Source organism: Temnothorax americanus, unplaced genomic scaffold (genome assembly GCF_048541705.1).
Source record: "Temnothorax americanus isolate GAGA-0224 unplaced genomic scaffold, ASM4854170v1 Scaffold1, whole genome shotgun sequence".
In the NCBI taxonomy this organism is placed as follows: domain Eukaryota; kingdom Metazoa; phylum Arthropoda; class Insecta; order Hymenoptera; family Formicidae; genus Temnothorax; species Temnothorax americanus.
Genome location: NW_027509230.1, coordinates 7,155,653 through 7,170,505, shown reverse-complemented (window position 1 = coordinate 7,170,505; position 14,853 = coordinate 7,155,653). Strand labels below are relative to the sequence as shown.

The 14,853-nt window shown below is 37.2% G+C and overlaps 3 protein-coding genes across 12 annotated transcripts; 1 reads left to right on the top strand and 2 right to left on the bottom strand.

Moving 5' to 3' along the window:
* Positions 1-718: 718 nt before the first annotated feature.
* LOC143896710 (lysophosphatidylserine lipase ABHD12) lies at positions 719-6,890 on the bottom strand. 8 transcript variants are annotated; one of them, XM_077404730.1, is made up of 10 exons: positions 5,671-6,620; positions 5,117-5,552; positions 2,941-3,059; positions 2,627-2,732; positions 2,313-2,512; positions 2,071-2,206; positions 1,866-1,983; positions 1,626-1,787; positions 1,407-1,534; positions 719-1,282 (listed from the first exon to the last, which is right to left on the bottom strand). In XM_077404730.1, exons 2-10 carry the CDS (start codon positions 5,182-5,184, stop codon positions 1,243-1,245), a joined length of 1,077 nt encoding a protein of 358 aa, XP_077260856.1. In that variant the 5' UTR covers positions 5,185-5,552; positions 5,671-6,620; the 3' UTR covers positions 719-1,242. The 8 variants fall into 8 exon arrangements, with proteins under 8 accessions (XP_077260856.1, XP_077260906.1, XP_077260983.1 ...); XM_077404780.1 differs by having other exon boundaries at positions 5,117-5,631; positions 5,956-6,620; XM_077404857.1 differs by having other exon boundaries at positions 5,956-6,620.
* A 290-nt stretch (positions 6,891-7,180) lies between these two features.
* On the top strand, positions 7,181-9,106 carry Jmjd4 (jumonji domain containing 4). The gene is made up of 4 exons (XM_077404631.1): positions 7,181-7,709; positions 7,789-8,086; positions 8,197-8,467; positions 8,547-9,106. The coding sequence occupies exons 1-4, from the start codon at positions 7,475-7,477 to the stop codon at positions 9,027-9,029; spliced, it is 1,287 nt and encodes a 428-aa protein (XP_077260757.1). The 5' UTR covers positions 7,181-7,474; the 3' UTR covers positions 9,030-9,106.
* Positions 9,107-9,819: 713 nt separating this feature from the next.
* Positions 9,820-14,853, bottom strand: Pcif1 (Phosphorylated CTD-interacting factor 1). 3 transcript variants are annotated; one of them, XM_077403522.1, is made up of 6 exons: positions 14,695-14,853; positions 13,645-13,930; positions 13,373-13,528; positions 13,140-13,288; positions 11,700-13,064; positions 9,820-11,590 (listed from the first exon to the last, which is right to left on the bottom strand). In XM_077403522.1, exons 2-6 carry the CDS (start codon positions 13,900-13,902, stop codon positions 11,317-11,319), a joined length of 2,202 nt encoding a protein of 733 aa, XP_077259648.1. In that variant the 5' UTR covers positions 13,903-13,930; positions 14,695-14,853; the 3' UTR covers positions 9,820-11,316. The 3 variants fall into 3 exon arrangements, with proteins under 3 accessions (XP_077259648.1, XP_077259573.1, XP_077259697.1); XM_077403447.1 differs by having other exon boundaries at positions 14,287-14,820; XM_077403571.1 differs by having other exon boundaries at positions 14,309-14,819.

Sequence of the window (14,853 nt, the reverse complement as noted above, 5' to 3'; positions counted from 1 at the left end):
ATTTTATGTAAGTATTTTAAGATTGTAATATATCCACAGTCTAAATCAGATCCGTCTTTAAAGCACTTGCTTTAGACGATCTATAATTCGAGGTGAAATTCTATTTATAATTTTATGTATTTTAAGATTGTAATGTCCACGTTGTAAAACGGTCTAAATTAGATCTGAGAATAGAATTGAACTTATAAACTTTATATGCCGCGTATCTCGATGTGTGTTTTATGCGTGATTTTATGTTTGCTTATTCTGATTTTCAAAAGTTTTTCTATTACGTGGCATATAAAAAAATATAAATAGGATTTAAATTAAAAATCTCAAATTAAATTAAATTTAAAAAAATTCAATTAAAAATTTTAATTTAGCATTTTCAAAAATTCTGATTAAAAAGAATTTTTTTTAATGTGTGTAAATGTTTTTGCGCGCGTGAATGTTAAATAAATTAAAAATGTTTTTAACTGTAATTTATTGAAAAATACAGAGCGTTAAGAATTAAATGACGCGTGCCTATGATGTCCTATAGATGTTAGAAATAAGAAACAAATTGTATATAAAATAAATATTTAACGAACAATAGCACAATCTGTTTTCGACAAAGCTAGATATTTTATATACAAATAACTATTTCTCGTTTCTCAAGCACGTTAATGTTAAATTATTAAATAAATTAATAATCTCCAGCGTTGTATAATCTATTCTATAACATTGCAATATTCAATAGTACTATCAATGCACTTCCATTTATTTAACAGACACATCTTACAATATTTTTGAGTATATTTCTTCATGAAATAAGGGAGTGTGAATATATGAGACAAATGTATTATATATCACGTAACACTACATTTAAAAAGTTTATATACTATTTAAATGAATTTTACATTTGGTAAGTTGAAATAAACTTTATACACAAAAATCGAGTGCACAATTTAAGCGTGTTTGACATCACAGTTTTTTTTTACATTATACGTATAGTTATAATTCTAAGATACTAAATATCAAATTTTTGATAAATGTAATATTCAAAGAAACACAAAATTTTCATTACGGATTTTCTAAGAATAAAAAAAAAATTCACAAGAGTATTAAAAATGTATCTCCTTCGAATACTATATCTTTTGCTAGAATTCTAATTCTATATAAACGTATTACTTTTCACGTTGTAAATAAAATAATCCCTGACTATGAATTTTTTGACAATTTACGAAATAATTTACAGTTTTAATTTTTTAATCTAGATGAGAGTTATTCAGTCCGATTTTCGTATGTTTTGTTGACAAATGTCCTGGAAGAAAAGTAAATATCGTAATATCGATACGTATCGCATAATTCTGCACATCCCAATATAAAACTTTCACGGTAAAAAAATAAACTGTGGTACTCATTTTAGAAATATGTTAACAACTTACTGAATTATATCAGGTAATCCCTTGTATCTACAGATGTACTTGTGTCCAAGTCCATGGGATGAACCAATTCTTATCATTTGGATACGACTCGTATTATTTCCAAAACTATCTATTGCCGCTTGATAAAGCTGAAATACAAAACCACTTGTAAATATTAATTCCTTACTAAGCATCTATACAGTTATCTAAAAGTCCGTAAATAAAATATTGTCGACATACCTTTTCTGCCAAAAAAATTGGAATCACGCCATCATCTTCAGCGTGTAATATCATAATAGGACAGTCAATCTTAGTAATATGCTTATCAGACTCAAATCGCAGATTATTATTATAAAATGGTTGAACAACCATCCAATGGAACCATGGTAAGTGCTTGAATATCTGCATAAAAACGCGTAAAAATGGATATGTTTATTCGAAGCAGTATGATTTATATCTGACAAGATAATCAAAATATACCTGTGCAAATGGATGTTCCGTTAGTTCATCTTGAATGTTATTGAACGGTGCTTCCAAAAACAATCCTGCTGGTTGTATATTTTCAGCCGCTAACAGAGCTAATACATGCGTAGAGACTCTAATGACGAATAAAAAGTTACACGATATTATAATAAGCTACTTCAATTTGTATTAAAACAAAAAAAACAATTTAAACGCAATTTACCCGGTTCCTAAAGAATGACCCCATACAAAAACTGGAACTGAGCCATTAACTTTTTTCATCACCCATTCGAAAACATATTTACTATCCGTGACTACACCTTCCTCGGAAAGCTCAACTACATCACTATCGCCATAGCCTAAATTGATAAAAGAACATGAATAAAACTTCCTTTTAAATATAATACGTAAACAGTATTTTTACACGAATTGTTCTAAAAGTAAATGCAACTTCTCAATACTCACTTCTGTAATCGAAACATATAACATGATAATTTAGGTCTTGGAAAAGCTTATAAAGCTCGAGTCTATGCGAGCTTGCTCTATTGCCACTATTTCCATGCAGATATAGGAACACAGGTTGCTTAGCCTTATTTAAAACCGCTTCGTAAGCTTCGTCCGTTACAGGAATGGACTTATTTAATAAAGATCGTGGTAATATCTGCCTGCAAATGAAGTACCATTTAATACAACGCACACTATCGTATATTACAATATAACAACATAGAAGCAATACAGCTTCATAAAGTTACAAATTTTACACAAGTGCGATCACTCACCATGCACCAATCTTTACTTGCTGGTCGGTATATAAATAGAAATTTCTAGCGCCGTTCAGTCCAACCAATTCTGGATTGGAAAAGTCTAATTTAAGTGGCCAATGTACTAAAATAGATTAAAATTATATATTATTAAAACACAAGCTATAATTTCATCATATTTCAACAAATTTAGAACATAAGAGTTAATTTCACTATTTTACATATTTCTTCGAAAATCAATTCATAAAAGCTTACAAGTTTTAACATTACTAATTTTTGTGAGCATCGTTTACCGCGTTTCATTTGTTTGTCACGCCAAATTAATTACTTACCAAAATTTAAAAAAAGTATCTTTTTTTGAAGGGTATATGAGTAATGATAAATTACAGGCAGAAGCCCAAATATAACGAGGTATATCAGGATGGATAGCTTCATTGTCCAGGTTATGCATCTGTAACGTAACATTTACATATGTATACATATATGTGTATAAATAATTAATAATTTAACAAGGCTTTTGTCCATTATCTTCGGTGCAAATAGTTATGATATTGTAGTAAAAGTAATAAAGATGTATAGTAAAAAAAACTTCAAGATGTATATGTTGTCCTACAATCACCTGAAGTCCTTTAAGTTGCATATTCTTTGCCAACTACAAAACTAATTTTCCGTCAACAGAAAAATTGAGGTACATTTGTTTCTTTATAATAAATGATAAAAATAAAACAATATGTTTTGAATAATTTAAAACAGATATTATCAGAATTTTAATTTGTAAAAGAATGTATTACAAAAATAATACAATATAATTCAAAATTATAGAATTATAATAAACGATTACTTCATAGAGAAAAGGTTGACTTCAGATTGATCGAAGGGCTGTAAAAAAATTCATCGGAATCTTAAACATTTTATACGTAATTATCACAGAATTGTGTAATGTGTAACAATCGTTAATTTTGCGACGTCACTTAAGCAGTTTGCATTTGCAAAAAATAAAACAGAACAATGGCACTTAGAAGTTTAAGAAAACAATAACGAAACAGAGAACAGCAACGACAAGAAATTGACAAAAATATAGCAGCTGGATGCAATAGCTGTCAAAAAATCAATACACGCACACGTAAGAAAAGCTCCTATACATAAGCTAAATATATAAAACCCATTTAAATACAAGAAAGTAAAGTCTTAAATAAATTTATTTTTAAATAGCAACAAATTATGTAGCAAAATAATACATCATTATTATGTTGATATTATACCTTTTTATGTTCATAGCAGTCACAGAATATTACATTCTCTTATGCGTATATAATTCATGAGATACACTTATGACACACAAGACAATCTTATCTCTTGAAGCTTACGACATATAATAATTAAGTGGAGTCTCTCTTAACTTATATAATTATTCGATGACATTACGCGCATAATATTACGTTTAGATAACGTGAAAAGTGAAAAGTAAGCAAGTTATGCTTTTTGAATTAAATACAAACACATCTCCTCTTATTTATAATCTATCACGTAAAGTATTGTATTGTTTTGTCGGTTTTACATCCCTCTTCACATCACTCTGTTTTATTTATGCATAAATTTGTTTAAATATTGTATATTTAGAGTCGATTTCACAGTCTCCGATTAATCTCACTCCGCATCTCTTTCTATAACTGTCCCCCTTAGAAAAAGGCGAGGAGTGAGTTTAATCGAAATATCAAGTTAATCGGAAGCTGTGAAATCGGCTCTTAGTAAAATTATTTATGTAAATCTGTATCAGCTTGTATAAAAATAGCATTCTACACAAATCACCGCCACCAATTGTAAAATACTTACAAATAACTATATTTCAATCAAGATTTTTTTTCTTCATATTCCTTAACGCGAGTATTGCAAACAAAAAAAATGCGTAATCATGCGTTTTTACGAATCACTCCCTCTTCGACGATCTATCATAACTATATATCCCACTTCTGGCCCCGACTTATTCGCGATAGCTGACAACAGAGACGTCTACAGAGACGTCTAAAGTCTCCTTCTTAGTTTTGAATCGGAAAGCACACTTCTCTCTGTTAAGATTGACATTCGTTTCTTAACATGGGAAAGTGATAAATTGTGACGAGACACAAGATCGATGTTTATAAAAATAAAACATGGACAATATATCTCGATAAAATGTTTTTCCGTTCAGTTCTGTTCAATCTTATTACGCTGCAGTTAACTCATTGTGATTAATTCTTACATCGTCCGTTCACCGTGACTGACAAGAATAACTGGTGGGATGTATCACACTGCGTCGCAATAAGCCGACATGATTGCTGACTAAAGAGTCGGAGTCGACGTAAACTTTATCCAACAAAGAAATTAACATATATTCGACTTTACACATAAGTCCCGTTTAAATAAGCTTGCAAGCTAACATTACGATGCACAGTTACGTGCAACAAAAGGAATACAGAAATATGTTGACACAGAGATACAATTAATGGTGTAAAGTGTAAAGCCACTTACATTCCCATGTACCAAATCTCAAGGATGACGATTGGTACTATCGCCGCTAATAGTAGGTACACCGACATCGTGACCGTTAGTGGTTCGATTACCGTTTGTCTACACAGTATTTTCTCAGTCGCAAGTCCTTTCTTCGAGCAAACTTAACGCCGCAAACTTGTTGCGAGAGACTGTTTTACCGCGCGTTATTATCTTGAGCAAAACGTTTGGACGTAAGATGATGAATAATTACAAAAAGCTTCACACAAATATAAATATGTATTGTGCATGTATAAACAATCTGTTTTCTTTCAATATTCCTGAGTACGAGTGAAAATTTTTAGAATTCACACGCTACACTTCTGTCCGACAAGTTTACGACTGTTATACATGTATTGAGCGTCTCAGTTTAATTCAAAAATAATATAATATATTCCTTCAATAATATATATTTCACCTGGAAAGAACAACAGACACTCTTGTACACAAATCTTTAAAGATATATGTCTTTATTATCACTTTTCACTTGTGTATATCTGAAAAATCGTATAGATAAAATTGACAGGTACACCTACTTGCAAACTTAAAAAGAAAAAAAAATTACTTCTCCGCACGAATATCTTTCTTTCACGCGATACATTTTTTTACATACATACTTTTAGCGTTAATGTTAGGCATCTACATGAACGATAACAACGGATTAGTACATAGCGACTCTAGTTTTCCAGCAAAACTGTAAAAGTTACGGTATACATCCATCGATTAAGAGACGTTCGATCGATCCGGGGGCGAGAAGGGAGGAATTAACTTCGTTCGGAGAAAGAGTGCCTGTGCATGCAGTTTTAATGAGCCGAGTATACCTTCTCACGAAACGTTTCTTCGGTAGCCAATATACCATTATTTCGACGGATCGATATAGCGGCTTTTGTCCCGTTGAACGTTCGACAGGTGTCTGTATTGACACTCGTGTATTGTTTGCAGACCGGCAATAATTGACAATTGCGAGCTGCGCGTGACGTTTGCGTCGCGTCGCGACGAGATTGACCGATTGACGAGAAGCAGCACCGCGGATCGCGGATGCTCCGGACGTAAACCCGCGTCCCTTATAGTCCCGTTCACGTGCCAGGCGAGGTATTTATTTTTAACCGCGCGCCTCCGTTACACCTGGTTTCGCACCTAATAAACCGACTAATAATACTTCGAGAACGCGGACACCCCGACTGACGTCGACGTCTCGGCTCGGCGACGGCGTCGATCCTCGAGGTTCGCCTAGGCCTAAAGTGAAAGTGACCGAGTGGCGTGAAGTTGGTAAGAGATTTGGAGCAGTTTGGAGGTGGAGGTTACCGGGGAGAGGTGGGGATAGAAAACAAACGGAGAACGCGCTCTCGCGGGCCTGTTGCACTTTTTTACACTCCGCTTCTCTCGCTCCCCCCGGAAAATCGCCTTTTCCCCTCCGTAGAGTCCGAAGCGTGGGTTAAAAACTGTTTGTTATGCGTGGTCATGCGGACATGCAAAAACACGCGAGTGAAAAGAAAAGTGTTTTAGAAAGCGTAAATAAATAACGTACGATCTGTACGTATATATGTTACGTAGAATAATGAACAAAGTCAACAAAGACACTTTCCGTCATCGGGCGCAATATGTTAAGTAATTACAAAATAACAGAATCGTAAAGTAATAATAAAATTGTATAAAAAGAATAGTTTCGCGGTCGTTCGGTTAAATGAAATGAACAATTAACTTTGCCAGAAATGCCAGAGAGAAACCTGAGAGAGGCCATTCCGGCCTTTTTCGTGTGCAGTGTGCATGCATTTTCCGACGCGCCGCCCGAGAAAGTGCAACTCAACTACGTCGTTTCGCTCGGTGACCGCACATGAGCACGGACGCGAACCATGTGCGGTTACCGAGCGAAACGACGTAGTTGAGTTGCACTTTCTCGGGCGGCGCGTCGGAAAATGCATGTGCACACTGGATGGCACTTTCTACACCCCGCGTGTTCCTCGGAGCGAGAAGGCTCTCTCCGCGGCGACTCCGGCCTGAAGTTGGCCACTTTGGATCGAGTGCATCGTGCATCGTTCTTTGCAGTTCTTTGGGTGCTCGTTCGTGCACCGCGAGCGTTGTTTTTAGGTTAAAGTCGCCGCAGTCTCACCGAGCTTCCTGTAGATCGTTTAAAATTAATCTTTAATCGCGTCGATTCGACGCGGGACTCGCATCGTAAGGCAGGACAAACGAAACGAGAGTATTATGCGCCGGCACGCATTTCTCAACGAACGAACGCTGCGAGATTTACTACGTCGCTGCTGAACGTGACGAATCGCGTGACCTTGCAAACGCGATGATTCTACGTTAGGTTTGAACGATGATGGTCGAATTACGGTCATGTCAACGCTCGTTGAGATTGACAGCTCGTACCCCGTCGACGACGATGCCTGCGTCGACCCCAATGCGGTCGAGCGTATCAACTCGCCGGTGACGTACAACGATTTTTTCTCTCGGCATCTAATAGGTAACAAACCGTGCGTCATCGGTTTGCGAGCAACCGAGAACTGGCCGTGCAGGCGTGAATGGGTGTCGAATGGCGCGCCCAATTTCGAGGTGCTCCGCGCGTTGTTCGGTATGTTGTTCGGTAAATTTGACGAATCGAAGCGGGGACCGCTCGGTGCGGATTATTAATGTAAATCTCTATTGCCCAGGACATTCCGTTGTCCCGGTTGCCGATTGTAACAGAAAGTTTTACAATTCGCAATTCAAGAATGACATGTCCATGGAGAGTTACTTGGAGTATTGGGTCGATTACAAGAGGAGCTGCTATACCAAATCGATGCCGTTGTTGTACTTGAAAGATTGGCATTGCGTAAGGAGCTTCCCCGATGTCCCGATTTACGAAGTGCCTCAGTATTTTGTATCCGATTGGTTGAATGAATATTACATTGCTCATCCCGAACTAAATGACGATTACATGTTTGTGTACATGGGCCCGAAAGAGACCTGGTAAATACATTTTCAATGTTACAATTTTGCTCGTGACTACCGTAACTCATTCCTGTATCGATTATCGTTTGCTTTCCACGATTGATTTTAACAATTGCCACGATGTTCAGGACTCCGTTACACGCGGATGTTTTTACGTCGTATAGCTGGTCTGCAAATGTAGTTGGAAGAAAGAGATGGCTGTTCTTTCCTCCGCGCGAAGAAGACCACCTTCGCGATCTTTATGGGCAATTGGCGTACGATGCGGTTTCGGAGGAACTTAACGATCATACGAAATATAAAATGTACGATAGTAAAAAGTTGAAATGCTTCGATGTAACTCAAGAAGCAGGGGAGATTATATTTGTGCCATCTGGATGGCATCATCAAGTTTGGAATTTGGTAAATAGCTGTAGGAATTTTGCAAAAGAATTTAAGTCGCGCATTAGTGGAAAATTAAATTGCGTGTTGTCTCGTGTAGGAGGATACAATTTCCATTAATCATAATTGGATCAATGGCTGTAATATCGCCAATGTATGGTGTGCGTTGAAAAAGGAATTGAGATCCGTCATGAAAGAAGTTGACGATTGCAAGGATATGAAGAATTGGAACGAACATTGCCAATTGATGCTAAAAACCTCTTATGGCATGGACTATAAACAGTTTCTCGAATTTATATCATTTATTGCTAAGAATCGTTTACATGCTATGTTAAAAAAGGGTCAAGTCATAAGTTTCAATAAGTATCGTTTCGGACGTAATCACTGTTTGTTTGATTTGCGAACACTTAAAACCATATTGGAGGATATTATCACAGACGCGCAAGATCTGTCCGTATACAGTTTGATGTGTGAGAATGACGAAGCCCGCGTGTTATTGAAAAATATTGCTTCGTTTCTCGAGTCTTCTTGTAGCATTGAAAATGTAGTTCCTCCACCAACGCAAAACCCAATAAACTGTTAACGAACAAGACATATTGTCGAGAAGCCAATTGTAAATTCTGTAAATTCTGTAAATATAGCGTGTACTTTCATAGTAGACACCACGTCGTTCCTATATGTGTATCAAGTTTTATAAATTTTCCCCCTTAACTTAATTTAAATTTTCTCTTAAAAAGACAACATTTTGCGGAATCGCTTATTTTAAGGATTGCTTTTGTACAATAAGCACGTTATGTTAGATGCCGTCTCTCATAGCAGATACAAGTAAAATTTACAGATAATTAAAGGAGAAATTCTCAATTTTAAAAGAAATTGCAAATGTGTATCATACATACAGTATGATAAAAAGAAATAATCATCTTAGATTCTATAATGAATATGGCTATATTAAAAGCGCAAACATATGAGCGAAATTCATTTTTACTCTTAAAAAATAATTAAACATAGAAAACGTAATTTTTTTTGTCTTTAGTTGAACGTATACTACTCTCTAAATGTAAAGATTTACAAGAAAAATTTGTTGCTTGTACTTAAGCTAAAGTGCAACCTAATCGTGGATACATTGTCTCTGCTGCTTGCAAAACAATAATATCTCGCAAAACGTAACTTATATCTATCTTTAACGTATTGTCTTATTTACTTCCCAATTACGTAAGCATAAATATTCTAATTTCTAAGAATGGCTATACATGCGTGTGCGCATGTGTGCGCCTATATGCATGTGTATGTATATACACTAGCGTACATATGGTATTTTATAATAAAAATATACAAAATTTATAAGATACAAATATCACTTTTTCAGTGAGGAGTGCTCGACATGTTGACAAACTGGTTAGATCACGAATTTTCAATAAAATAATTGAATAATGCACAAGTATACATTATTAGAAATTACATGTTCATAAAAATATATAATTCCTAATAATATATTGTTCATAAATGTGCATCTAGCCTCGTTTCATCTATCGTTCCGATATATGCTACACCTAATACAGATATGCGTGTAAAAAATAATTATATAAATTTTATTTATCTATAGCAGTACTCCAATTATTTCAATTAATTTTGTAAAATTCGTAGAACCTCTCGGAAAAAAAAGAAATAAGAAAACCACAGTTAGATTATGTACCTCTCCTCTATATGTGTGATGCGCCTGTACATATTTATAATAAAGACATAATATATATATATATATATATCTCTCCCTCCCTCCCCCTCTCTCTCTCTCTCTCTCTCTCTTGTGGTTTTCAGTTATAAACTGATACAAAATATTGCACCGGCAAAAAGCTATTTGAAACGAAATGCGTATCTAGCTTTTTTTTCCTACGTATGCTCTTTGTTATTAAAGAAAAAGATTGTCATGGTTAAAAATATGGTGAACAATTTTATCGCAGTTTTTTTATACAATTTTTTTTCTCCGGCCACAAATAAGCAGATAGGCCACACATACAACCTACGTACCATACCACTTACATCCACACAAGTACACACATACAACATACACCTGTACATTTGTTATTCCTGTATACCTAATCTTCTGAAATTTACAATAGTATCAATTTTTATCTTGCATAGCAAGTATATCTAATATTTAAAGCATCACATGTCACAAAGTCCAACGCATTGATCAACAACAATTAACCACTATTGCAAAGTTTAGACTTTCTGCAATGTGCGCTTGCTTTATTGATAAGTAAACTCTTTTTATATACCTTAGATGTACGGTTCTCAATATAATCCTTACATTAATTTTACCGTTTATCAAGGCTGAACAGAAGTGAGCAACAGGATTTTACTCCGCTGCCGATATAGAATCAAACAATGTTCATCGATCAATCATCGGTTATCAAGAATCAATTTCGTAGAAATTGATTCAAAATGTAACTGATATTCATGCCGTTAAGGGTATGAATATATTGTTGATTATAAAGTAACGTTTATATATCGTTTCTATGTTACGACCGTTTAATTTCTCTGTGTATAATTACCTAACATTTCTGTCATTTTTTTTTACACTTTATTCTTTCTATATTTTATATCTGCTAAAATATAAAATGAATTTCCTTAACAAAGAAGTTATATTACAAGAGATAAATTATATTTATCTCCAAGCTTAGGAAACTAATTTTCCTATTTTGGCTGCATTCCGATATTCACTGTCAGCAACTTTCAGTACTGAAAATCTATAGTATACGTGACGTAAAATATAGATTTGCAGTACTGACGGTGAATATCGGAATGCAGCCTTTATATTTATACGTTGTCCCCCCCTCGCGAAGATCGTTCAACTATATTATATCACTCAATTATATAGGATGACTTGGTAGCGGTTGTACAGATGGCACCGTCGGTGTAGCTGGTGCTGTCGGTACAGGTACTGGCGTTGACGGTATCGGTTGATGCGTTTGTCGCGGCGGGGAAAGAAGCTCTTGCCTATCCCTTTCTCGTTCCCGACCCGGTCGCCACGCTTCCAATAAAGCTTCGACTCGCTCTTCTGTAGGTCCCCATCGCGCAGCACCAGCCGGATTTTGTAACCATACAACTAGCGTGCCGTGGACCGCTCGGATGTTTACTTCACCTCTGGAACGTAGAAGAGAAAAATATATATTCAACATTGCTTTCATACACATATGTCATATATGATATATCACACGTATGCCAAGTCTAATCAAGATCTGTATAAACGTACTTTGGAAGAATATGTTGGAATCCGTGTCTGTACTCGTGCTCCATAGCGGGTACTACTACTTGTTTGCGCTTAAAGTGACTGCCCTCGAGTTTTATGAGCGCATTAGGAGCCGGATCACGCCACTCCGGTAAAAATACCACGAACGACAAAGGCTCGGCCGAATCAGCCAAGAGACGCTCGAAGTGGTTGACCATAGCTTCCATAAGTTCTTCGCAGTAGGGTGGATTTGCTTGAAACGATCCGCTGACCGGCCTGAAGTCCAAGAATGGTCCCCTTGACCCAAAATACGAGTCCGTATCGGCGAACGCTGAACAATACTGCCGAAAGTAACAGTTCAGAGGCGAGGCAAAACATTCGAACGTTACGCCGAATGATCGCTGAAGGCATTCAAAAACCGTCACTGGAAGAGCCATCTGAGTTGCTTGGCCCTCGTTGATCCCGAGGTACGTTTGATAGCGTTTCAGCATACACCAAACGCGTGACAGAAACATTTCGAACTTTTTGTCGTCGAAACCGTTATACCTATACAAATGTTCCAGTTTAGCAAAGTGCGTGTTATTAATATACATGGTGTCGCCGTGAAAGCGCAGCATTATTTGCTCGCGCTCAGGGAGGTAATCAACCTGTGGAAGCCTCGGCGTGGGAAGGGAAAATTGCACTGGATAACACCAAACTTTTCTCTGCGTGCTAGCAGGGCCTCCTAACGGTATAACGTCCCCCAGACCATTGTCTTTGAGGATCTGGTTGTTTTTATCTTTCACTTTCTTCGCATACTCTGTCGACAGATGATAAATTTTCAGGCATATGCCTTCAACGCTAGCTTTAACGGTCGCCGTCAGATGCGGTTGACATTGTCGCTTCAGATGGGCGAGTCTGTCCTGGAAATCGTCGAACGTAGCGCCCACCGTTCTTCTCAACCACTGGAAGGTGTCTTCCGCGTTCCACTTGACCACCTTCCGACTCTCGGACGACGCCGCCCTTGATTCCACCATATTTTTTGCTGCTTCGGCGTAACGCGACAATTGCTTCCTCGCATCCCCCGTGAATTTCGGCCTTACCAATTTAATGGGAATATCGTTCATGATCTCGCGATACATGGACATTGAAATCTCGGGAAAGCATTGACTCGGTAGCAGCGGATCTGAGCCGCAATCGATAACCTTCCGTTCCATTAGCCACCTGTTGAAGGAATCTTTCGGCGCGTCTATAGATTCGCGAGTGTGACATAACTCTTGATAACACTGCCGTAGCTTTGATAGCAAAGCGCAGCGCAGAGCTTCTGCCTCAGGATGAACGTGCATCAAATTTGACGGTGCTCGTTCATATATTATAACATTTGTAGGTATCTCCAAATCCCATGGACCCCTGTAACAATAAACAAATTATTCGTTCACTTTGCTGTAAATATGTCTTAACATCCTAATAAAATCAAATACATACGCCAATACAAATTTCTTTGCCGGTGGAACAGCTCCATCCTCCGATGCTCTTCGTTTTAACGTAGCACCTGGCGTACTAGGTGGAATGGTTCCATTTCCAGGCGGAGGTGGTACGCCACAAATGCCAAGTGGGTCCGTGATTGGATCGAACTTTGATAGGATACATACACAACGTTACATTTTATCTCTTTTTATCACAAAATTTGGATACTTATTTGTGACATTTTGCGGTACCTGTGGTTTCAAGGAAGGTACTACCCACAAAGATTCTCCGGTTAATTTATTCCAGAAATATGGCCGATTTTCACGTTTACTCCAAAACTTCTTCCAACCTTGTTGCTGAAGTTCTAGAGATAACTCGAGCTCTGGAAAGCTACCTGGTGGTGCACCCTGTAAAAAAAAGAGAAAAGGAAATGAGTCAGTCCTAATTCGATTAATGATTTTGATGAATTATATTGACAAATTAGAATCATTAAAAATGTGTAAGAATTTGTTTTTCGGCATACCTGAGTTATAAGAGGTGGTTGTTGTATGTGACCAAGCTGCGGACAGTGATCAGCTACAGTTGGCGCAGGTGTTAATATAGGTGTTTGGAGCTTAACAGGCGTAGGAACTATAACTTGCGCTACCGATGAATTTGTATCCTGCTGTAGCGCTTGATGATGGTGATGCATGATTGGCAACGGAGACACCGACTGTCCCGATAAGGCTTCCCAATTCGAGGTATTGGGCACATCTTGTTTTCCTCCGCTTACTTCGTTCATGGTTCGATATGCACCGGGTTGCAAAATACTAAAAACATTAATCCAAATATATTGTTACGTGACAAGCATCTGTCAGAAAATATCTATGTATTCTCTAATTGCGATACCTTATGTAAAGGCTATTATAATAAGATTACTAAAATACATAATTTATAAAATTTTATCAAAAATATATGTAATTTAAAATTATCAGAGTCACGACGCAATCAGTTACAACATGATATAACAACTTAATATAGCAAAAGTAACATATAGTTTCAATCAAATTATATATATAAATATGGCAACATATTCACAACGCTAAAGTAATACTTTTATCGAAATAAAATGCATTTTTATATTCAGCTTACACATATTTTTTATATCGATCAAATAATACTGTACAAGAGATACAAAGGAGACTTGCGAGAATTCAAAAGAAAACAGCCTGACGAGGTGGTGGTAAGGGTAATAAGGAATTGAGATGGTGCATCAGAGATGCTGGCGCACAGGGAGCACGCTGCGGTTTGCACAATTTGGTCCATCCACGTCCCACGCGTGTTCGCGCAGCACACAAATGTGAAAAAAGAACGCGGATAATTACGCGACAACCGCGGGATTTCTCGGGACGTCGCGTCCGCGCCCGCGCCCGCGCGACTCGACAGGCTCGACGGCTCACTCGCGGTGCGTGTGGCACAATGTTTGTTTACATACTGAGAAAACGTCCGGGTCCGGGGGAGAAATACGCGGTTTCTCGCGTCGCCGGATCGGTCCCGGGCGCGCGAAGTGCACCGCGGTCGAGAGGAGGCTTACCAGAGCTGGCGATACCCTCAATTCATGAGAAATGCGCGACGGCACTTAGAATTCATTCATGATTTGTGAAATTTGACGCAACGATATCCACCCGTACGACGCCATTTGCTTAAACTGCTGGAACGGGGAACGGGGTATCCACGCAGCGAGGGGAGAGAA